We start from the raw sequence: 24,670 nt of genomic DNA, 5'->3' as shown, positions 1-24,670 counted from the left end.
CAAAGAGACCTTGGAGTGCAGGTTCATAGCTCCTTGAAAGTGGAGTCTCAGGTAGATAGGATAGTTAAGAAGGCATTTGGTATGCTTTCCTTTATTGGTCAGAGTATTGAGTATAGGAGTTGGGAGGCCATATTGCAGCTGTACAGGACATTAGTTAGGCAACTGTTAAAATATTGCATGCAGTTCCGGTCTCCTTCCTATCAGAAAGATGTTTGAAACTTGAAAGGATTCAGAAAAGATTTAAAAGGATGTTGCCAGGGTTGAAGGAATTGAGCCATAGGGAGAGGCTGAATAGACTGGGGCTGTTTTCTCTGGAGTGTCGGAGGCTGAGCGGTGACCTTATAGAGGTTTATAAAATCATGAGGAGCATGGATAGGATAAATAGACAAAGTCTATCCTGGGGTGGGTGAGTCCAGAACTAGAGGGCATACATTTAGGGTGAGAGGGGAAAGATATAAAAGATACCTAAGGGGCAGAGCGTGTTGCGTGTATGGACTGAGCTGCCAGAGGAAGTGGTGGAGGCTAGTACAATTGCAACACTTAAAAGGCATTTGGATGGGTATATGAATAGGAAGCGTTTTGAGGGATATGGGCCGGGTGCTGGCAGGTGGGATGAAATTGGGTTGGGATATCTGGTCGGCATGGACAAGTTCGACCGAAGGCTCTGTTTCCGTGTTGTACATCTCCATGACTATTCACCATGATCATTCTTGTAGAAGTCTATTTGTTCTAAACAATCCCATTACTGTAATGTCTTTGCCAATAAAATGTGTACTCTCTCCCATGCTGGTCAGTTCCTCCAGGTGTTACCCCCATTCTCGCTCCCACAAGTCCAAATGTTACAGATTTGAGTATACAACTACAGTTTTTAGCATCCTTCAGCCTACTAAGACCAGTTTTAATGGGTGAATGAGACTGATGTGTTGAATCTGTCAAAGAAAGTTTTCTGAAATGGGGTGGTTGGAAAGGTTCAATATTGGAAATAAAACTTAATCCTGAAAGGGATGAAGTGATCCATTTTAGGGGGACAAGCATATGAACGAATAGACAAGAGTAAGCAACTTGGCCCTTTGAGCATGCTCCACTACTCAATAAGGTAGTGGTTAGCTTGATTTTCACGTCAACTTTACATTCTTGCATGACCCCTGATAATCTTTCTTTTCCTTTGTCATTAAGAATCATTACTTCCGTCTTAAAAATATTTGAAGATTCTATATACATGTTTGGGATGAGGTGCTAAGATGGATATGAAATTGGCTTTGTCGTAGGAGACAGAGGGTAGTGGTGGAAGCATGCTTTTCGGAAAAGAGGGTTGTGACTAGTGGTGTTCCACTGTGGTCAGCATAAATGATTTGGAGGAAAATGTAGCTGGTCTAATTAGTAAGTTGGCAGATGATACCAAGATTGATGGTGTTGCGGATAATGAGGAGGATTGTCAGGGAATATGGCAGGATATAGATCAATAGCAGGCATGGACAGATAAAATGGCAGATGGAGTTTAATCTGGACAAATGTGAGGTGATGCATTTTAGAAGGTCAAGTACAGGTGAAGATTTTCAGTGAATAGCAGAACCCTTAGGAGTATTGATATGCAGAGGGATCTGGGTGGGCATGTCTATAGATCACTGAAAGTGGCAGTATAGGCAGTTATGGTAGTTAAAAAAGAAAGGCCTATGGCATGCTCGCCTTCATTGTAGCATTGAGTATGCGGATAGGCAGGTTATGCTGCAGCTTTATAGAACTTTAGTTAGGCCACACTTGGAATATTGTATCCAGTTCTGGTCACTACACTCACCAAAAGGATGTGGATGATTTGGAGAGAGAACAGAAAAGGTTTATCAGGATTTATAGTGGTTCGTCTCTGCCGCTTCCGGTTGTCAGTTCCAGCTGTCCGTTGCAGTGGTCGGTATGTTGGGTCCAGGTCGATGTGCTTATTGATTGAATAGTCCTATAATAGTAGTGTTGTCCCAGTCGAACTCATGTTCCTTGTCATCTGCATTTGTGGCTACTAAGGATAGCTGGTCGTGTCGTTTCGTGGCTAGTTGGTGTTCATGGATGCGGATCGTTAGCTGTCTTCCTGTTTGTCATTGGTTTTGCTCATGTCCCAGTTCAACTGGGACATCACTACTATTATAGGACAAGCCAAACAGAGAACAGCCAGGGAATTCCTAGCAGCATGGCACTCACCCACAGATTCAATCAATAAGCACATCGACCTGGACCCAATATACCAACCACTGCAACGGACAGCTGGAACTGACGACCGGAAGCGGCAGAGACAAACCACTATAAATGCCGGAGGGAACATCACAGAAGCACTTCACAGGAGGCTCCCAAGCACTGAAGATGTCACCTAGATAGGGGACGAAACATCTGCAACACAAATTCCCAGCTCGGCGAACAGAACCACAACAACGAGCACCCGAGCTACAAATCTTCTCTCAAACTTTGAAAGTTTACCAGGATGTTGTCTGGTATGGGACATGAAGAAAGGTTGGATAGACTGGGTTTGTTTTCACTGGAATGCAGGAAGTTGAGGACCTGAAAGAAGTTTATAAGATTGTGAATGGTATGGATACAAAGGGTAGTGAATGCCTGGAATGTGCTGCGAGAGGAGGTGATGGAAGCAGACACAATAGCAACATTCAAGAAGCACTTGGATGAATACATAAATAGGAAGGGATAGAGGGATACAGATCTTGTAAGTGAAGAGAGTTTTAGTATGGAAGGGCAAAATGAGTCGTCGCAGGCTTGGAGGGCTGAAGGGCCTGTTCCTGTGCTGTATTGTTTTTCCTTGTTCATCCACTGGCTTTTGAAGAAGGGAATTCCATAGGCACTCAACCCTCTGAGAAAAACTTTTGTTAATCTTCCTCTGTCTTAATTGGCAATCCAATAACGGTGTATTTTTGAGCTACGATCCCCGATTCTAGAGACGTACAAGATATAGGAGTTCACAATGAATGGTAGGACCCTAAGAAGTGGAGAGGATCAGAGGAATCTTGGTATGCTTGTCCATAGATCCTTGAAAGTAGCATGGCTGGTAGATAAAGTGATTAATGTAGTATATGGAATATCCGGCCCTAATAATCAAAACATTGCATTTAAGAGCAAGCAAGTATAATGGAGCAGTATCTAATAATAATTAGGTCAGAGCTGATGTATTATGTTCAGTTTTGGTTGCCACCTTATAGCAACCTTTGATTGCTCAAGAAAGGGTGCAAAGAGGTTTCACCAGGATATTGTCTGAGCGGAGTATTGCAGCTATGATAAATGATTGGATAGACTGGGATCGTATTCCTTAGAGCAGAGAAGGCTAAGATCCTGATTGAGATGTACAAAGTTCCCAGGAGCATAAATAGGGAGAGCCTTTTATCCATTTGGAAAAAAAATAACTAGGGGTACAGTTTTTAAATTAAGAAGCGGGAGGTTTAATTGAGATCTGAGGATTTTTTTTCACCCGGGGGTGGTGGGTATCTGGAATTCACTTGCCTAAAAGGTTGTCCGAGGCAGGAACCCTCAATACATCTAAATGAGCGTGTGAAACACCATAGCACACAAAGCTATGGGCTAAGAGATGAAAATATGATTCAAATAGGTGCCTAATGACCAGTGTGGATATGCTGAGTTGAAGGTCCCTATTCAGCTCTGTTAAATTCTAACTCTATGAATTTAAAGACCCCACAGTTGTCAAAGTTGCAAATTTCTACATTGATTCCTGGGGCTTTAGTAATTACCGAGTGGAAAGCTGCTCCTTGGACTCTCGTTGTTTCCAGGAGATTCTCCGGTATGATTTGAGGGACTGAAGTGAGGTGAAATTTGCTAAGGACACAAGGAAGTGACCAGCCCCTCAAACCACTTAAGCGTGCCTCTTTAAAGCAGTGCCCCAAAAGGTGCAAGTATCTCTGGAGTGCAGGAAAGTTTTTTTTAATATTTCTCACATTCATGAGAAATGTGCATTGTTGACTGGGCCAGCATTTATTGCTGATCCCTAATTGCCCTGGAGAAAGTGGTGATGAGCTGCTGCAATCCTTGGGTGTTGGTACACCTCACAGTTCTGTTGGGGAGGGCGTTTAGGACTTTGACCCCATGACAGTGAATGAACACCGATTATAGTTCCAACTCAAGGTGCTGTGCAACTTGGAATGTGAACATGCAAGTTGTGTGTTCCCATGTCTCTGCTGCCTTTGTCCTTCACAGCAGCAAAGGTCATGGAGTTGGAAGGCGTTGTTGAAGGATCCTGAGTGAGTTGCAACAGTGCATCTTGTATATAATGCCAGCAATATATACCATGCATTGGTAGTAAAGTGTGTGAATATTCAAAGATGTTTGATAGGGTGGATCAAGTGAGCTGCTTTGATCTGGTTGGTTCTGAGTTGATGTATTGCAAGAGCTGCACACATTCTGGCAAGTAGAAAGTATTCCATCACTTTCCTGACTTATACCTCGCAAGTGAACACAAGCCATTGAAATGCTAAACCTTGCATAAACTTTCCTTGCAGGTCTGTTTATTCTTCTCCCCCAGGCACCATTTTGCATTACCACCTGAACAATGAATACTCAATCATCATTAGTCATCTTTATGCTATCCCTCCCAATGTCTCTCAGTTACTTTACACAAATATTGTCCTTCCCTCCTCTCTCCATTATGCATAACTATTTCCTTATGGAAGAAGAGATCATTAGCCCTGGGAGATGCAGAGGCATTAATGTGGAGGGAAACAGACAAGTGATATCCACCTCTAACTATTAGTATTGCATGCTCAACTGATGTACAGTGTATGAAGCCTTGTTCAGGAAGCTGCATGTGACCTGTCACGAAAAATAAGCCTTTGGAAATATAGGTGTCCACATATAAGAAAAGCTGGACATCTGTCTGTGGACCTGGTCTGAGAATCTTGCATTCTTTTGTGGTGCATCTCTGTCCGTTATTCTCTGAGGAACAGCATGTGGCTGGGAAGGTAGCTGATGCTGCTTTTCTTGTTCCTGCATAAACCGCTTTCAAGGCAGACTGACAGCAAAGAAATTGGTGAAATATCAGACACATAGCCTAACATCCAAGAAGTTAGTTGAAACTTTATTGCTGGAACAGCACAGCAGGTCAGGCAGCATCCAGGGAACAGGAGATTCGACGTTTCGGGCACAGGCCCTTCTTCAGGAATGAGCAGAGAGTGTTCAGCAGGAGAAGATAAAAGGTAGGGAGGAGGGACTTGGAGGAGGGGAGTTGGAAATGTGATAGGTGGAAAGAGGTCAAGGTGAGGGTGATAGGTCGGAGTAGGGTGGAGGCGGAGAGGTCAAGAAGAAGACTGCAGGTCAGGAAGGCGGTGCCGGGCTGGAAGGATCCGGCTGAGACAAGGTGGGGGGAGGGGGGATGAAGAAACTGGTGAAGTCCAAGTTCATCCCCTGCGGTTGGAGGGTTCCCAGTCGGAAGATAAGACGCTCCTCCTCCGACCGTCGGGTTGTTGTGGTTTGGCGGTGGATGAGTCCAATGACCTGCATATCCTCGGTGGAGTGGGAGGGGGAGTTGAAATGCTGTGCCACAGGTTGGTTGGGTTGGTTCGTCCGGGTGGCCCAGAGGTGCTCCCTGAATCGCTCCGCAAGTAGGCGGCCTGTCTCCCCAATATAGAGGAGGCCACACCGGCTGCAGCGGATGCAGTAGATGATGTGGGTGGAGGTGCAGGTGAATCTGTGGCGGATATGGAAGTTTCCCTTGGGGCCTTGGAGAGAAGTGAGGGGGGAGGTGTGGGCGCAAGTGTTGCACCTCCTGCGGTTGCAAGGGAAGGTGCCGGGAGTGGTGGTTGGGTCGGTGGGGGGTGTGGATCTGACAAGGGAGTCGCGGAGGGAGTGGTCTCTACGGAAAGCTGATAGGGGAGGGGAGGGAAATATATCCTTGGTGCTGGGGTCTGTTTGGAGGTGGCGGAAGTGACGGCGGATGATGCGCTGTACATGGAGATTGGTGGGGTGGTAGGTGAGGACCAGTGGGGTTCTGTCCTGGTGGCGGTTGGAGGGGCGGGGCTCAAGGGCGGAGGAGCGGGAAGTGGAGGAGATGCGGTGGAGGGCACCGTCGACCACGTCGGGGGGGAAATTGCGGTCCTTGAAGAAGGAGGCCATCTGTGTTGTACGTATTTTGAACTGGTCCTCCTGGGAGCAGATGCGGCGGAGACGAAGGAATTGGGAGAATGGGATGGCGTTTTTACAGGGGGCAGGATGGGAGGAGGTGTAGTCCAGGTAGCTGTGGGAGTCGGTAGGTTTGTAGTAGATGTCCGTGTTGATTCGGTCGCCTGAGATAGAAACAGAAAGGTCTAGGAAGGGGAGGGAGGAGTCCGAGACTGTCCAGGTGAATTTGAGGTCGGGGTGGAAGGTGTTGGTGTAGTGGATGAACTGTTCAACCTCCTCGTGGGAGCACGAGGTAGCGCCGATACAGTCATCAATGTAGCGAAGAAAAAGATGGGAGGTGGGGCCAGTGTAGTTGCGGAAGATGGATTGTTCCACAAACCCTACGAAGAGGCAGGCATAGCTGGGGCCCATGCGGGTGCCCATGGCTACTCCTTTTGTTTGGAGAAAGTATGCCGAGGTATGCCGAACTCATCTCGGCATACCTCGACACGGTCCTGTCCCCATTAGTCCAAGAACTCCCCACCTACGTTCGTGACACCACCCACGCCCTCCACCTCCTCCAGGATTTCCGCTTCCCCGGTCCCCAACGCCTCATCTTCACCATGGACATCCAGTCCCTGTACACCTCCATCCCCCATCACGAAGGACTCAAAGCACTCCGCTTCTTCCTTTCCCGCCGTACCACCCAGTACCCTTCCACCGACACCCTCCTTCGACTGACCGAACTGGTCCTCACCCTGAACAACTTTTCTTTCCAATCCTCCCACTTTCTCCAAACAAAAGGAGTAGCCATGGGCACCCGCATGGGCCCCAGCTATGCCTGCCTCTTCGTAGGGTATGTGGAACAATCCATCTTCCGCAACTACACTGGCCCCACCCCCCATCTTTTTCTTCGCTACATTGATGACTGTATCGGCGCTACCTCGTGCTCCCACGAGGAGGTTGAACAGTTCATCCACTACACCAACACCTTCCACCCCGACCTCAAATTCACCTGGACAGTCTCGGACTCCTCCCTCCCCTTCCTAGACCTTTCTGTTTCTATCTCAGGCGACCGAATCAACACGGACATCTACTACAAACCTACCGACTCCCACAGCTACCTGGACTACACCTCCTCCCATCCTGCCCCCTGTAAAAACGCCATCCCATTCTCCCAATTCCTTCGTCTCCGCCGCATCTGCTCCCAGGAGGACCAGTTCAAAATACGTACAACACAGATGGCCTCCTTCTTCAAGGACCGCAATTTCCCCCCCGACGTGGTCGACGGTGCCCTCCACCGCATCTCCTCCACTTCCCGCTCATCCGCCCTTGAGCCCCGCCCCTCCAACCGCCACCAGGACAGAACCCCACTGGTCCTCACCTACCACCCCACCAATCTCCATGTACAGCGCATCATCCGCCGTCACTTCCGCCACCTCCAAACAGACCCCAGCACCAAGGATATATTTCCCTCCCCTCCCCTATCAGCTTTCCGTAGAGACCACTCCCTCCGCGACTCCCTTGTCAGATCCACACCCCCCACCGACCCAACCACCACTCCCGGCACCTTCCCTTGCAACCGCAGGAGGTGCAACACTTGCGCCCACACCTCCCCCCTCACTTCTCTCCAAGGCCCCAAGGGAAACTTCCATATCCGCCACAGATTCACCTGCACCTCCACCCACATCATCTACTGCATCCGCTGCAGCCGGTGTGGCCTCCTCTATATTGGGGAGACAGGCCGCCTACTTGCGGAGCGATTCAGGGAGCACCTCTGGGCCACCCGGACGAACCAACCCAACCAACCTGTGGCACAGCATTTCAACTCCCCCTCCCACTCCACCGAGGATATGCAGGTCATTGGACTCATCCACCGCCAAACCACAACAACCCGACGGTCGGAGGAGGAGCGTCTTATCTTCCGACTGGGAACCCTCCAACCGCAGGGGATGAACTTGGACTTCACCAGTTTCTTCATCCCCCCTCCCCCCACCTTGTCTCAGCCGGATCCTTCCAGCCCGGCACCGCCTTCCTGACCTGCAGTCTTCTTCTTGACCTCTCTGCCTCCACCCTACTCCGACCTATCACCCTCACCTTGACCTCTTTCCACCTATCACATTTCCAACTCCCCTCCTCCAAGTCCCTCCTCCCTACCTTTTATCTTCTCCTGCTGAACACTCTCTGCTCATTCCTGAAGAAGGGCCTGTGCCCGAAACGTCGAATCTCCTGTTCCCTGGATGCTGCCTGACCTGCTGTGCTGTTCCAGCAATAAAGTTTCAACTTTGATCTCCAGCATCTGCAGACCTCACTTTCCCATCCAAGAAGTTAGCAATCACCTGAGCAGCAGTAAGGACACATTCTCAGAGGGACTGTTGAGGGAAGTGGGCTCTCATCTAAGCAGGACTGAGTCTGGTTATTTCCACAGTTTTTACATTTTGTAGCCTGTCAGTTTCACTGAAGTAATATTCCCTGTTCTCTATTTGTTTAATTGACTTGTAAAGTTCTTCACAGTTCAGGAATTCTGTGGCTGTTGAAACTAAAATGCTGGGTCCTCAGTTAATTACCTCTTTGTGTATAACTTAGCAAATAGCACCCAAGGATGTTCTCCAGTTACCTTCAAGCCTGCTTGGGTTCTGAAGTGACCGGAATCACTCCCAGATTTTGGCTCCTTAGCTCCCTTCCATCCACTCCCACCCATACCCTAAACTACCTCATTTTGGCAGTTAAATTTCGGTCCCTGATGTTAGCTTCAATACATGTGCTGACAAAATCCAGCCCTACCATCACTCCTTCTATGCTTTTGGATTGTTTACACAGTCTTGGATGAGTATAATTTCACCTAATTCAACACTGGGGAGACTAAAACTATTGTCTTGGCCTGTTCCATGGAATTTATACCCTCCCCATCAACTTCTTCCCACACATAAACAATTTTGCTAGAATTAATTAGACTGTTTACAATCTTGGTATTCTATTGGTGTTAAGCTGATTTCCAATACGGTAATGTATTTATTGCCTCATAATATCCCATTAGATGAATCACTGACGTCTGTCTTTGTAATGTTACTTGCCTTCACTTTTCCTTCAGCCCATCTGCTTCTCAATCCTTCAGACCTGTGTTTGTCAGCTTCACCAACTGGAGTGTTCTATAGCTCTGATGAAGAATCATCCAGACTCGAAACGTTAACCTGTTACCTCTCCATGGATGCTTTGTGACCCACTGTGATATCCATCATTTGTTGTTTTCAGTACACTCTCTGGTTCTCTACCCTGCATAAACAATCTTTATCAAGCCCTGCGTGCCTATCTCATAACATTTCTAACACGAAGTCCTCTACATTCAAACAATTCTGGTCGCTTGTCCACTCACCATTTATGACTCTCCATAAAGCTCATTTCTTTGACCAAGTGTCCAGAAGCCAAGAGCATTGGGTATTGTCCTGAAGTGATGTATTTATCTTCCCTGTCTTTGTACTGATACTGGTTATTAATTTAAATGTTGTAAAATATTATAAACAATTTTGCAGCTTCCAGTGTCTATCTTCTGTTTTCTATGCACTTTGATACCCTCTGGTAACAACATTTCAAAGGCTTAGGATCTTATTGTTTTGATTACTTTTAAATCAGATGGATTAGAGATTTTACTCTGATAATGAAAACAAGACAGTAAGGAATATGGCTACGTCTGATGGAGTGATTTGTCTAAGTTTAATTTACAATTGGAAGAATTGCCTTGTGAGAGTAATGTTTCATGGTAATGACTCGTAAGACATTTACATGCCTTCTCATGGTCCAATAGGTAATCCCTAGATACTTGCGACCTTTGTGGTTTAGCTTTTTAAGTTAATCCCCAGCTGCTTATACTCACTCAGCAGAACGTTTTTCTTCATTCTACCCATATAATTGGTACTTGGGTGGACCAAAACCATTCTTCATCACACACTCCAATTCCTTCTCTAGCTCTAAGAAGATGCCTTTAACCCTGGTATTAAGCAAATGATACATCTTTCAGGACTCTGGCTTTTGACTGCAAAGAACAGTTTCTCTAACTGTAGCATACTCTGCCACATCCACACTCCTTTTCACTCCTCCCTACCTGAACGGACATCTTGCCTCGATGCTGTGGTTAGTTTGGTCATCCCCTCTGCAGACCTGGCCCTCTTTTGACCATTGCCATATCTCACCTCCAGTGTTACTTGTCCTCCTGTCACACTATCTTGTCCCTGATCACAGAAAAAATTGAAAGAATCTAACTAGGGTTGTGACCACTTCCTTGGACAGTATGCAAGTAACTTTCGCCCTGCATGATGGACTGGTCTCTGAAGGCCAAACTCCAACTTATCCATTCTGAACCAAATTTCCTCCAGTTACAACCATTTACTGTAGATATCATTTCTGTGGATCACACATGCTTTCACATACCACAGCTGCAAATACATCACGTAAACTGCCATTATCATTGTGTTTTCTTTAACTAATTTCAGAGATTGCAGGTTAGGGTGGATTGGCTGTGCTAAATTACCCAGTGTCCAGGGATGTGTAAATTAGGTGCATTATTGAGGGGTAAATGTAGACTAATGGGGAATGGGTTTGGGTGGGTTGGTGTGGACTTGTTGGGCCAAAGGGCCTGTTTCCACAATGTAGGGACTCTATGATTATATGATAATGAAGTTTTAAGTGTAGAAATATCACTCCATGATATCCATGGTTAGATCCTTGCTTTTACCTTGTTAGACTGTGACTTTAATACAACATTTATATCTCCCTAGTACTGGTTTAAACGACTATGCCGTTCAGTGAGAGGGCAAAAGAACTTAAATCTTTCCAACAAATTGCATACCTGCTCAGCTAATTAATGCTTCCAGACTCTGTCTCTGGCTCCATATGTTGTGCTACTGACTCCTTGTTTTTCTCAAGCAATCAGTACTTCTTTCCTCATTATAATAAATTCCTGCACTTACCAAATTCCCAGAGGTAAGCATGCAGTCTGCAGCTACTAGCAACATGCAACTGTACGCAACATGGTATTCTATAATTCATGGCTTCCATAATTTACTTCATAGATAACAACTGAAGAGTGAAGGAAAATTACCAGATACAATCTTTTAAAATCATATTCAGTTTATTAGTCAACAAAATATGTACAAATTTAGAATTCCCTAGATGTAAGATTTTATTGACATTTCATTTCTTCTGGTCAGTAAGGCTTTTGACAAGGTCTCACATGTCAAACTAGTTAAAAAGCTAAGAACCCATGGGACCCAACTGGCAAATTGGATCCAAGATTGACTTTGTGGCAGGAAGCAGCGGGTTGAAGGGTATTTTGTAATTGGAAGCCTATGTCCCAGTGTCATAACTCAGGGTTTGGTGCGGAGTGTCTTTGTTTGTTAAGTACCATTAATAATCTAGTCATAAATGTAAGGTATTTTCAGTAAGTTTGCAGATGACACAAAACTTGGTGATGTGGTAAATAACAAGGAGTAAAAGCTTAGACTACAGGATAATATCAATGGACTGAACAGTGGCAAATAGATTTTAATCCTTAATGTGAGGCAAGGCAAGGGAGTACATATTGAATGGTAGGACACTTGGGAGTACAAAGATCTGGATGACCTTGGTGTGCATGTCCAAAAGATCCTTGAAGGCAGCAAGATGGGTGGAAAAGATCATTAAGAAGGTATAAGGAACACTTGCCTTTATGAGGCAAGGCATTGAGACAAGAGGTCGGGATGTTGTGATGGAACCTTATTAGGCCTCAACTGGACTATCGTATGTAGTTCTGGTTGCCATGCTGTAGAAAGTATTAATGGAATATTGGATATGAGGTGGATCAGCTTAGATTAATCCCACATCAATCTCAAACTGGGATTGAATAAAGTAATGAGTTTTAGTTAACATTGTAAACAATAATTTAAATAATTTAAGTTTTTTTCACTTATTTAAGGAGCGTTAAAAAGAAAAACAATCTCACATACAAGCAGGCTTATTCAGGATGCTGACTGACAGAAGTTTACAGCACTGACTCTGAGGCTTTCTTTGGTGATGGAACTTGAGGGTGACTCTTTACCACACTGAAAGAAACACTCTTAAAGCAATGGAGTTTGGTCAAGGATGGGAACAAAGTACAGGCTTCTGAGAGGGGATAAGGTGACAGCTGGGAAGATAGGTTGTGGTAAGATACTCACTTTTGGAATGCGTAAGAAAACAAGTTAGTCGTATTGAATAAATCATTTTGGAATTTGAGTATTGTAAATCATAAAGTAGTACAATGTATAACATAGGATAAATTCTTGTTGAGTTAGACTGCTAGCTCAATCTTTTCTGGGGTAGACTGTCCCAACATTGCCTCAATAAACAATCATTAAGCTTTACCTTGAGGCTCCTGAGATTTTTTCATAAAATAGTCAACCACAACAGAAGGATATGATTGCATTAGAGAAGGTACAGAAGATATTCAGCAGAATGTTGCTGGAGCGAGAGGTTAGATGGTTGAAGCTGTTAGTTTAGCATCGAGAAGACTGAGGGGGCATTTGATCGAGGTTCACAAAAATTGAGGGGCAAAGAATAGATGGGGAGAAATGTTTTCCCTTATTAGAGGGGCCCAGTATTAAAGTAAGGGGCAGGAGATTGTGAAGGTTTTATGGAAAACCCTTATAGGGTTCACTGCCTCATAGGATGAGGGAGACAGGAAGCCTCCAGACATTCAAGAATTGCTTAGATGAACACATGAAATTTCATAGCATTCAAGGTTCCTATCTAAGTGCTGAAAAATGGGATCAGACTAGATAGGTATTTGATGACTGGCACAATGGGCCAAAGGTATCATTCTGTGCTGTATAAACTCTGACTCTATAATCTATAGATTCCACTACTGCTAAGGATACAAACCAGGAGAGGAGTAGACTGCTTAGCACCTTATACCTGCTCAACCAGTAAAAAAAATTCATGGGCTGTTATGATTACTTCACATTCCTGTCTAGCCTTTATAACCTTTCACCCTCTGCATATCTACTTAAGCCTTAAAAATATTTGAAGACTGCTTACAATAACATTTGAGGAAAAGTTCCAATGACTCATGACCCTAAGAGAAAAACAATTCTCTTCTGTCTTAAATGGATAACACATTATTTTTATACAGTGACCCCTAGTTCTAGATTCTTCCACAAGAGATACTTCCACCCTATCAACACCCCTCAGTATCTTGTATGCTTCAATGAAGTCACATCTTATTCTTCTAATATCCAGGATTAAACAATTGTGATCTCAGGTTGAGAATCTAACACCTCAAGGATTTTAAACTGCACATTGTTACATTCTCCATTCTCCTTTTAAACGTATTGCCTGTGTTTGTTTCATGTTGTATTTTTTTGTTTTCTCTGGCTTAGCATGTAATAAAATTCCTTTCTCTTTCCCTGTAAAACAAACTTGGCAATTGGTTTCTTAATTTTCTAACAAAAAAGTATTTAATTGAATTATCTTAGCTGTGTGCCAGAAATAAACAAAGGTGATGTGATATGATATGATTGACCCAGAGGGGTTAATAGGAAGGGATCCTGTCTCCCCCGTTCCTTATCTGGCTATAATAAACCCCACATCTTTTTAGCACCTTTGACTATTTTACTAGGTTTAGAAGACTTTCAGATTCTCTGTTCTGCTAGATGCCAGTTTCTTCTCCTAATTGCCCTTAGATCCTCTTATTTGTTTTTTATTTCCCCTTTGAATCTTCTATATTCAGCCTGGCTCTCAGTGGTATTATCCACATGATCTGCTATAAGCCCCTTTTTCTTCTTCTTAATCTCCTCTTTTATGAGCCAGGAAGCTCTGTTACATCTTCCCGTTTGTCAGAATATATCTTAACTGTACTTGAATTGTACCTTCTTTAGTGATAGCCCATTGTTTAGTTGCAGTCTTCCATGTAATTCTTTGATACTAATTTATCTGGATCTGAGTTATTCTTCCCCATAGATGTTGGTTTCCCCCTGTTTAATTATTCTTATTCTGGATTAGAGTCATAGAGATGTACAGCACACAAACAGACCCTTTGGTTCAACTCGTCCATGCTGACCAGATATCCCAACCGAATCTAGCCCCATCTGCCAGCACCTGGCCCATATCCCTCCAAACCCTTCCTATTCATATACCTATCCAGGTGCCTTTTAAATGTTGCAATTGTACCAGCCTCCATCACTTCCTCTGGCAGCTCATTCCATACACTTCTCCAAAGTTCCAAAACAATGCAAAAGCATATAAAACAGTAATTGCTGCCCCTGGAATTTGAGGAAATTACCTCCAACACCTAAAATACCTCAAAAAAGGAGCAGCTGTTATCGCCAGAAATTTTTCCCATCCTCCATCTTGGATTACCCAGAATCTTTGTTTGCTTCATGTCATTTCCCACAACAAACCTACATATTTTTGATACATTGATTATTGTTCCTTAAATGGTCACCGACTGATGTTTGATCCACTTGGCCCACCTCATTTCTACCAATGAGATCTAACAGTGCCGCCTTTTTCACCAGACTGGAAATATGTGCTTTAGAAAGTTATCCTGAATACACTCAAAGGACTGTAGTACTTCTCTGTTCTTTTCACTAGTACTTTCCTAACCTATATTAAGAGAATTAAAAGCAAATTACTGCGGATGCTGGAATCTGAAACCAAAAGAGAAAATGCTGAAAAATCTCAGCAGGTCTGGCGGCATCTGTAAGGAGAGAAAAGAGCTGACGTTTTGAGTCTAACTGACCCTTTGTCAAAGCTGGTTTGACAAAGGGTCAGTTAGACTCGAAACATCAGCTCTTTTCTCTCCTTAAGAGAATTAAAGTCTTCCATTATAACTGGCCAAGAATTCTTGCAAAGCTTTAACTTCCTTGACTGCAATTTGTAGTAGTTTGAAGGGAATAAGGGAAAAGTAGCCTTTAGATGTAGTATAAAAATAATTTTTCCATTAGTAGCATAATTTCATCTATCTCTGTCTCAAATACAATAGCACTTACAATGCATATTCTCAATGCCAAAGACCTTAGAACTTTTGGATCATTGTGTTCCATCAGTAAATTGTTTTGAAAACATGACAACTTGCATTTATATTCTGTTCCTAATGTCAGAAGTTGTTTTGAGGCATATTGCTGGACTAGAGAGAGAGAGAAATTTAAGGTGAAACTTTCAGGGCTGAGACATTTTGAAGGCTGAACTGCCAATGGGAGGAGGCCAGCGGTATGGTGAATAGAGCTGGAGCAATATAGAAATGTTGAAGTTTGGAGCTGGATGAGTTTATAATGAGTGGACAGGCAAGGCCTAGGAGAGATTTGTGATTTGGAGATGCCGGTGTTGGACTGGGGTGTACAAAGTTAAAAATCACGCAACGCCGGGTTATAGTCCAACAGGTTTAATTGAAATCACACTAGCTTTCGGAGTGACGCTCCTTCATCAGGTGAGAGATTTGTGTCCAGTGATGTGTTTTTTAAAGCTGAGATACTAATGAACCAGGGTCATGTATGGGCATGAAGTTAAAGGGTACTAGGTGAATAGGATTTTTGCGTAGGTTTGAATATGGGCAAGAAAATTTTGGGTTACCTTAAAGTTTATGGAGGGTGCATGATGGCAATTTGGCCAACACAGCTCTGGGCTAGTTAAAGCTGGAGGTGACCAGAAGTGAATGGGGGTTCCAACAGCGATGTGTCAAGGCAAGGTAGCGAGATGGTCCGTTATACAGATCGAAGTAGACGGTTCTTGTTTTGGATTCGTTCGTTGACAGTGACATGGAGCTGGAGAGGGGGAGCATAGTCGGGTGAAAGTAATCAGTATTTAGAAATAACTTGCGTCATGAAAAATATGGACGATTTCCGTTTACCCTTTGATAAGATAAAGACAAAGGTCGAAACTACGCATGCTGAAAATCTGAAAAAAAAACAGAAAATGCCGAGGAAATGAGCTTCCAGAAATAAATATTTGAAGAAATGTTTAGTTAGAGGTGATTTGTAATTCGGCTTTGTTGTTGAAATAAAGTTTTAAAAAAAGAAATGTGAAAGTACATTTCAATTTGGAAGAAAATTCAGCTTTCACGTTAGGGGCGGGAATAATACACCTCTTTCATCTCCTCATTTCCAGTAAAACCTCTTTTTTTGCATTGTTACGGTAAACCCAGCCCTTTTTTTGGCACCTCACGGGGTTTGGGACGAATAGGAGGCGAGAGTCGCGTGAAATTACCCTGCCTCCCGGAAAAGGCTTATTAGGGAAGAAGGGGTCGGGCGAGTTTGATGACTCGGTAATTGGACGGAGAGAGCTCTGGGTTGTTTGTCTTTGGCGAGCAGGTTCGGATACGGACTGCAGTTTGAGTTGGTCAGATTTTTTTCCTCCACCCCCATCCCACCCTTACGGCAGACTGTGTCGGGTTTTATTTCTCATCTGAAAGATGATTCTGGACAGAGGCAGCGAGAACAGCAGCGACCCGGAGAGCTGTGTGATGTCCAGTCCCATGAACCTGGGTTACTTTTACCAGAGCTCTCCCGCGGCCAGCGAGCCGCGCTCTCCACCTACACCCACATCGCCGGGGTCAGACTCAGATACTCAAAGCGGAGCTCATTCAGAGAAAGGCTTTGGAAGCGTTCAGTCCACAGGTATCTCCAAGACTCTTACCTGGCTTTCTTCAAACAATCCGATTGCTGTCTTTCCTAACCATTTGCATCTTTGTCTTTTAAAAAAAAGCTACAGTAACCCGTTCAACTTGTTCTTCAATTTAAAACATTTTCCCTTGTTTAAAAGATTTTACTCCCGTTTGTTTTCCCCTTCTCGACCGTCTCGTTTAGCAGCTTTTAAATCTTCACTTCTAGGTCGGCATCGTCACGTCTTGCTGGTTTAAAAAGGGAAAAGGAGGCGCTGTTTTTGTCCCGATTGTACTTAACGCTAGTTCTATTTAACATGAACCAACCATTTCCTGCTCTCAAACACGGAACTTTTTTAAAAAGTTCCAATGGGAGCCCGATTTAAATCTCACTTTCTAAGCTGAAGTTTGAGCTTTAGGGACTGGGGCAGACTGTCAAATGATCATTGTGTGGTCGGTAGCGTAGGGTGGGCGTGATGTACGTTTTCAATTTATCTCATGTTTATGTAAAAAGGGAGTAATCTGTGATGTGTTTTTTTTCACTTTTATTTTCCGGCGTGTAAGCTCTTTGCAGTTTTTTTTGTGCGTTCACTACAACCTGGTGTTGATTTTTTTTTTAAACTACTTCACTTCCTTCCGAACAGTCTACTCTGATACACCAAGGTCTCAGAGGCGACCCTTCCAGGGAGTTCGAGTGAAGAATCCGGTTAAGGAGCTCCTTAACCATTTCAGGAGCTCCCGCAGAAGCAATAGTGTGGAACAGTATCAGGTACCTTCCTCCAGTTTATTTAAAAAAAAACAAAGGAAAAGCCAGTAAACGTAGTTTAAGCAATTTAAAAAATATTTTTAAAAAATTTTTATACAGGGGATTTGCTTATGACAAATCATGTGCAATTTCATGTGCAGCGTTTAGGCAGTTATTTTGATAAGCGGTAATCTTAGGCTAAATCTTCAAATAGACTATACAGACTAGATGAAGGGATATTATAGAAAATAATTAGAGCCACATTATTTTTCTCCTCCAATGTAGCCCCAGTTGAATTCAGCAGAAGAACAGTTTTCACGTAAGTAACTTTGACAATTTGTAATTCTGATGTGACTGACTTTATTGAGTCAAAATGCTCCTGTTTTTCTCTGCATAGAATTAACGTCTCTTTTCAACACCATAACAGAAATAAGAAGCCTCCTGAGTGGGGTGAAAAGGTCAGCTGTGGAGAACCTGTCAGATGCACCTCCTTATAAACAATCGCCTGTGCTGTCATCACCTTATTTGCTGGTAAACATATCAGCTATTCTTTCTTTCTAAATGTTGAATTACTTTTGTGGTGCAAGATTCAGGATTGCAGATGACATTGAAATCTGAAGACAAATGATGAAGTTATCATTTTACAAAAGATAATGATACCTGTTTTCTCAGAATCTTGGTCTTGTTTTTGATTTACTGAGACCAATAAACAGACTCTCTGTGAGCATTAATTATAGCAACCCATTTCTAATTTTTTTTTCCACTTGATTGAAGTCCATCTCTTATTGTCTTTCAATTTCATTAGACTCCACCCCAGACACCAAATTCTGTTGACATTTCGGATGGCGGCCACAAAACCGAAACAAGTAATGATGTAAATCCAGATACTCTTCAAGACATTATAAAAATGTTGCAAAATGACACCCAACCGATCTCCCTGAATACAGTCCAGGTCAGTTGGGCCAATGTTGCCAAGAATGATCAAGTTTTTCAGGCAAACAGTTATATACCGGAACTGCAACAGAACGAACTTTCTCCTGGACAATGCCAAGACATGCAACAATTCCATGTCCATAGCCCACCTCAAGTCACCAGGCAACATGAAGGGTTTCAGCCATTTCACAGTGTTGACCAATCTTCAAACTTCCAGCCAGTGCTGCCAAATGGATCACTCCCAGACACTCAGCAGGTGTCCAATGAATTTACGCAATCGATGTTTAGCTATTCCGAGCATCCTCATACTCCTCTATCTGAGGGTTACCCAATTCCTCAAGGCCAACCTATGGGTAGTCAACCATCCTCAGAATTTTATATTCCAGGTTGCAGGTCTCTGCAACCAACCATTCAAGAAGATATTTCTCATCCTGCATCCATGTACTATGCATCACAATCTCAAGGCAAGTCTTTCTTTCAATGGCAAATTGAGCAAGAGGAGAAGAAATTGTCCCACCTTACTCAAGAACAACTCCTTTCCAAAGACTCTGATGGTGACACGTAAGTATCTTTGATTTGGTGTATTCCTGTTCGGTCAAAACAATAAATATATACTTGAGGGCTGTTCTAGAGCCTTTGCTACTGCTAATTTCTAGCTGATCCCTAGATTGTGTGCAAGAATAGTTTTAGGTTACAGTTTTTGCCCTTTTCTCTTTTGTTCTTTTCTACTCTTTTCCTGTCTCTGAATGGAGAGTGTAAACCCTTTATAAAAAGCCTCCTATAGTATCTCTGTTGGCACAGAGCTATCGTTTATGGTTATTATAGATATGGTACTGCTTTGCCTTGTGATGCACTATTCTAGGGTTCCAGGTCTGTTGTTGTGATCTAAAGTTCAGAGAAATTCTGTCATTTCAGTATTAAATAGAATATTTTATACCTGTTCCTACTCAGAGTTTGACAAATTTAAGGCTCATACCTGATTGTGTTCCCGCAAGTTTACTTTGATGTTTTTTATTGAAATTCTTATTGTGAAAAGGTGTCTTGACTGGTGCTACTTAATGTGCAGATCTTCTTAGGGATGCGTGACATATTAATTTGCTAAACATTTGTGCTAGAAGTGGTAACACCTTCTAGAAATGTAGATTAGGCTAATATGCTTCAGAATGCATGGCTTCATTTCTGAAAAATGGGCTTTGAGTTTAAAGGGGGTTAGGACTTGTACAGTGAAGGGCCTGTGTTATTGTCTATAGTACAATATCTTTTTTATAAGCTTAAAATTGTTGTACTTTCCAGTCTACTACATATTGCTGTAGCGCAGGGCAGACGAGCTCTTGCATATGTTCTTGGGAAGAAGATGGCAGCAATTAACATGATGGATATTAAAGAACACAATGGCCAGGTACGTTGTTAAATAATTGTGTCCTTCAAAGTGAAGATGATGATTGTGTTGAAAAGATATGATTTTTAAATTAATTACTTCAAATCCATCTTTTGCACTGAGGGATAGGTCTTTTCCACAGAACAGGCAATGATAACTTCAGTAAAATACTACACATTAATATTTAACTTAAATTGACTTGTTTTTCAGTGCCAGTTGAGCTTGAATTTAAAGGTTAACTGCTAATTTGTTTATTTATTACTCTGGTTGCTTGGCAAAAATTCCACTATCAGTTAGTCATTGATCTTATTGTCATGCGTTTCCTGGTACAGGGTGGTTCTTTGAAATATTACAGAAAGTAATTTTCTCTCCTTGTACAGAGTGCTTTGCAGGTAGCTGTTGCTGCCAACCAGCACCTGATTGTTGAAGATCTAGTCAGCCTTGGGGCACAAGTGAATACTTCAGACCGCTGGGGCAGAACACCACTGCACGTGGTTGCAGAAAAAGGTTTTGTTCAAGTGCTTATGGTAAGTTTTGTCATTCTACAGAAGTACCAATCTCAGGAGATTGCTGTGACATGCAAAAATGGAAGCTTCACAAAAGAAGAATTTCCCAAACACCAATCATTTGTCATTGTAAAGACACAAGCACACCTTCAGTAGATGTTGGGTCATTTGGATTAGATTTAAAATATCATTGCAGTTTTACAATGTGTTCCACTATAGATTGCTCTAATCGAAGATTCTTCCATGATTTCTTATGACTATTGAAACTTGCAGAAGTTAGTGATCTAGGAAAACTATTTTACATCGACCCATAACTTTTGATTTTCAACTAACCAACATATAACCTCGTTCCATATTCCATTTGCTAGAGCTTACTTGCACTATAAAGCAGCAATGTTTTGTACCTACTTCAAACCTCCTTTAGTCACATCTCAAGTTACATCTCGCGGGCCCTGCAGGTAACTTGTATGTTAGTGGCTTTATAGTGTAAGTCATTTTTTAATGTTTTGTAAAGATTACTTCATTTCAACTGGAATGTTGAAATAAATTAATTCATTTACATAACTGCTACTTATAATAATTGCCTATTATTTAACTAATAAATTCCTATTTAATGTTTCTGTGCAGGCCATTGAAAAAGGGATGGCAAGAAATTGTCATCATCTCAACCTTGAAGTTACAAACTTTGATGGTAAGTTCAATTACTACAGGTCAGGAATGCTGTATCAATAAACCTCAAGACAGACTGGCTTTTGAATAAAGAATATTCTTGGTTTTGGGTACACTTACCCTTATAGCACCATTTAGGCTGGTGGGAGGGTACAGGGGGAAAACTTTGCTTAGCCGAAATGGACCTGAACAGCCCTATGGACGTGCTGAGTTCAAGCCTTGGAATAAAAAAAAGTCATTGTGAAGTGCATTTGGGCCAAGTGAAGACTTTTCCAAAGGGCCCTGAAGTCAATATGTCTGCAGGTCCATATGGGTCCACTTTTGAAAAGATCTTTGTTTTTGGTCTTTTTGGTTTTCGGACATTCGGGTAAAGGATACCCAACCATTATCTCAATTTTATGAATAGCATGAAGGTTATTCCATTAGTCCCATCTCCAAATTACACATGAGCGGAACTGCTTGCAGTCAGAAATGCCCCAGTTCTTGTGCACCTGGACATTTTTCGATGTTTTTTTTAAAAAATTATTGTACACAGTCAGGACTTTTTTTTGACTTTAGTTGGTAAAGGAATTGAAGTGAAATGGGGCTTTTGTATACAATTTGTATTTTTTTCAGGTGAACTTATTTATGTTTTACTAATTCTGAACTTCTTATGTGATTTAGGTATGACTGCTCTACATTGTGCTGTCCAAACCCAGAACCGTGTGCTGCGTGAGCTGCAGAACAAAATTCATCAGCGTCTATCTGTTGAAGTGCAGGAAATGTCCATCCAAAACAAGAACTTGTTGGAAACTATTAAAATGCTTTTGCAGATGGGGGCATCTATTGAAACGCGGGTAAGTTCAGCTCTGAGGTGAACAGTGGTCAAACCACTTGCAAGAGCAGCGATCATTATGTTGTTGAAGATACTTGAATGTAATTGGGAAAGACAAAATTATTAGTTTTCATTGTAAACAAATCTGAGATGATCTGTCACAAATTCTACTCAACAAGTCAATCTTCTCTAGGATCGGAAGAGTGGTCGTACAGCTCTGCACTTGGCTGCTGAGGAAGCAAATGTCGACATCCTTCGTTTCTTTCTTGACCAACCAACCAGCCTTAACGTTGTAAATACTAAGGTGAGATGCAACAGAGATATTTGTAAACCATTCATTACTAAAAGGGGTTTATTGTTGTGGGCACAGTATTTTATGCTTTTTGTGAGAGTCATTCATCATTGACTTTGCTAAGTTTCCTGGCATTTAGATATAGTAATACAAGTGTGCATCACTTTTGAAGGATTCTTTGATTTTTTTTTAGATTAGATTACAGTGTGGAAACAGGCCCTTCGGCCCAACAAGTCCACACCGACCCGCCGAAGCGAAACCCACCCATACCCCTACCCCTACATTTACCCCTTGCCTAACACTACGGGCAATTTAGTATGGCCAATTCACCTGACCCTGCACATCTTTGGATTTGACATTAGTCTTATCATGATTTGAAAACAAAACTAATTTGTTAATTTAAGATATCAGCATTTAAAAGGAAGAGATTTATGTGGTGTACTTTTGCAGTCAGGAGAAGGTTTGAGGAGATTTCCAGTGTTGATATGTTTGTTGATAAAGGGATATTGTTCATCCTGCAGGCATATAATGGTAACACCGCTCTTCATGTCGCAGCTGGCATGCAAGACAGAGTTAGTCAGGTCGACGCTGTTCGGCTTCTGATGAGAAAGGGAGCTGATCCTAGTGCCAGAAACCTGGAGAATGAACAACCAGTGCATCTGGTGCCCGATGGTGCAAGAGGAGAAGAGGTGGGTGAGGCAAAGTGATCGATAAACCTATCAAAAGCGGTATCTGGAATGTTGACAGTGGATGCAACTTAAAACTTATTTTGTAAAAGAGAAATTATGTAAAAGAATCATCATTATAAGATTTAATAAATTCAGTACTTTAAGTCCGCAATCACTAACTATTACTGGTTTTTTTTTATTTGTAGGTTAAACGCATTTTGAAGGGTAAAGCTGTCCAGTCAAGAATGCCTCTCTTCTGACTACTTGTTTTGGGAAATTTACCTGTGACCCACTGTCAGTTAGGCAGTCCTAATAGATTTGTATAGAGAAATTTGCTAACTTGTGGCAAATACCTGTTGTTTCTTTTATAGAAACTTTCATTGTTGACTACTGTGTAGTATTTAGTTAAAGATAATGGTAGTATTAGCCTGTGCCTTCAGTTCTGTGCACATTATTCACTTTTTGTGTGGAAAAATTGAAGGGCTTCAGCTACTTTTTAGAATGTATTTTTTTCCTTTATATATGGTCCAGATGATCACAGCAACAATGTAGATGTGATCGAGTACATGCGTCTACTTAAATTTTAAGAACAGCTTCAGTATCTTAAATATAATACATGATTTTCTTATTCTGAACCAAATATATGATTTAGGTATAACGTGCAACACCAAAGCTCTTCTGAATTTTATCTTTTGGGTTTGCTGCCGTAAGAGGGATGTGAAAGCTTAGAACAATCTTTATACCAAACTTTTTTCTTTTGTTTATTGATTTATTGAACACATCTTTAGTATTAATGCATATTTTAAAGATGTTTTTGAAGGAAGTGTCTAGAAGAAACTATAAATCTGATTTAATTGAATCCCTTTCAGTTTCTTTTTCAGTGCAGACTCTGGTATCTGACAAGAGCTTTCTCATCTACTCTGTGATGCATGAATTCCTATCAAAAGAGCAATACCTTTGCAAATGATTTTGGCATTCTGCTTGCCAAGTGAATATACTTTGCTTTTGTGAGCCCTTTTAATGTGAGGGCTTTGCTTGTATTTGTACCAGATCCATTAACAAGGGTATTTGTATAGCACATTTTGAGGATTGGGTGCAAAAATGGATCCAATAAATATTTTAAAAGTAACACAAGAGAAAGAGCTGCACATTGGAAGTGGTTAGGTAAAAGTACAACATAATATACAGAAGGTTGAAGGCAGTCAGCCACAACTGAGGAAATTATAATCAAGGAAGAGTTATTTTACAGGAGATTAATATAAATTAATTGTTATAGGTTTGGAACAGTACAAATTAGTATGAGTGCCAGTGCCCGATTCCTGAGTTAACTGGATGTGTAAGTGTTTTTATATAATTTGATATCTGTTTCTGTCGGCAGATATATAATTGTTGTTCTCACCAATAAAGGAAACTGTTCTCAATCATATTTGTAAATTGTGCTGAATTTAAGGAAGAACGTCCTTAATACTTCACTATAATTGTCAAAATAATTATTGTATGCATGTAATTGATTTATATAACCGATTTAAGCTGAGAAAAGTCGTTATAATTTTGCACTTATGTAGTAGTGTTTTAGTCAAAATGCATGTTGAATTGTGAACTATTTAGCCTTAAAAAGCTAAGAGTGCAACTATTTAGAAGGTAGTTTGTACAATTATGGTCTTTTAATAAAGTATGTCTTGTAGACAAATTTTCACTGTTATGAGGATAACATTGCATTAAATATTTGTTGCTTTAATTATCTAGTTTCCAGTATGTTTCTTGGAATTTCAACATTTTGAGTCTCTTGTCTTTGGTCTAACAATAGTAATTGGATTTTCTAATGCAATTGTTTAGGTCTGTCTTTAGCTTCTCTCTGCCAGGGTACATATCTAGGAGGCTAAGAATTATCCTATTTTCATACCAATTAGTACTTTTAACAGTTAAATTAGCTCTAACATGTTACTATGTATATCAGATTCGAAAC

At 41.9% G+C, this 24,670-nt stretch overlaps 1 protein-coding gene across 2 annotated transcripts in view; it reads left to right on the top strand.

Moving 5' to 3' along the window:
• The window catches only part of LOC122555267 (NF-kappa-B inhibitor zeta), a 30,986-nt gene extending 6,544 nt beyond the window's left edge, over positions 1–24,442 (top strand). The window contains exons 1-12 of one of the 2 annotated variants that reach the window (XM_043701090.2): positions 16,362–16,715; positions 17,344–17,468; positions 17,730–17,763; positions 17,872–17,975; positions 18,250–18,938; positions 19,671–19,776; positions 20,136–20,282; positions 20,889–20,952; positions 21,594–21,766; positions 21,938–22,048; positions 22,558–22,725; positions 22,911–24,442. In XM_043701090.2, the coding sequence (XP_043557025.2) occupies positions 16,511–16,715; positions 17,344–17,468; positions 17,730–17,763; positions 17,872–17,975; positions 18,250–18,938; positions 19,671–19,776; positions 20,136–20,282; positions 20,889–20,952; positions 21,594–21,766; positions 21,938–22,048; positions 22,558–22,725; positions 22,911–22,964 (1,980 nt within the window). In that variant the 5' untranslated portion in view covers positions 16,362–16,510 and the 3' untranslated portion in view covers positions 22,965–24,442. Of the gene's footprint in view, positions 1–16,361; positions 16,716–17,343; positions 17,469–17,729; positions 17,764–17,871; positions 17,976–18,249; positions 18,939–19,670; positions 19,777–20,135; positions 20,283–20,888; positions 20,953–21,593; positions 21,767–21,937; positions 22,049–22,557; positions 22,726–22,910 lie in introns of those variants that run through there. The other variant, XM_043701091.2, reaches the window with a different exon arrangement.
• The last annotated feature ends 228 nt before the right edge of the window (positions 24,443–24,670 follow it).

This window comes from Chiloscyllium plagiosum, unplaced genomic scaffold (genome assembly GCF_037043375.1).
Source record: "Chiloscyllium plagiosum isolate Xiang-an unplaced genomic scaffold, Cpla_swu_hap1 HiC_scaffold_12, whole genome shotgun sequence".
Taxonomy (NCBI): Eukaryota; Metazoa; Chordata; class Chondrichthyes; order Orectolobiformes; family Hemiscylliidae; genus Chiloscyllium; species Chiloscyllium plagiosum.
The sequence above is the reverse complement of the archived record's forward strand: the minus strand, read 5'-3'. Positions and strand labels throughout refer to the sequence as shown.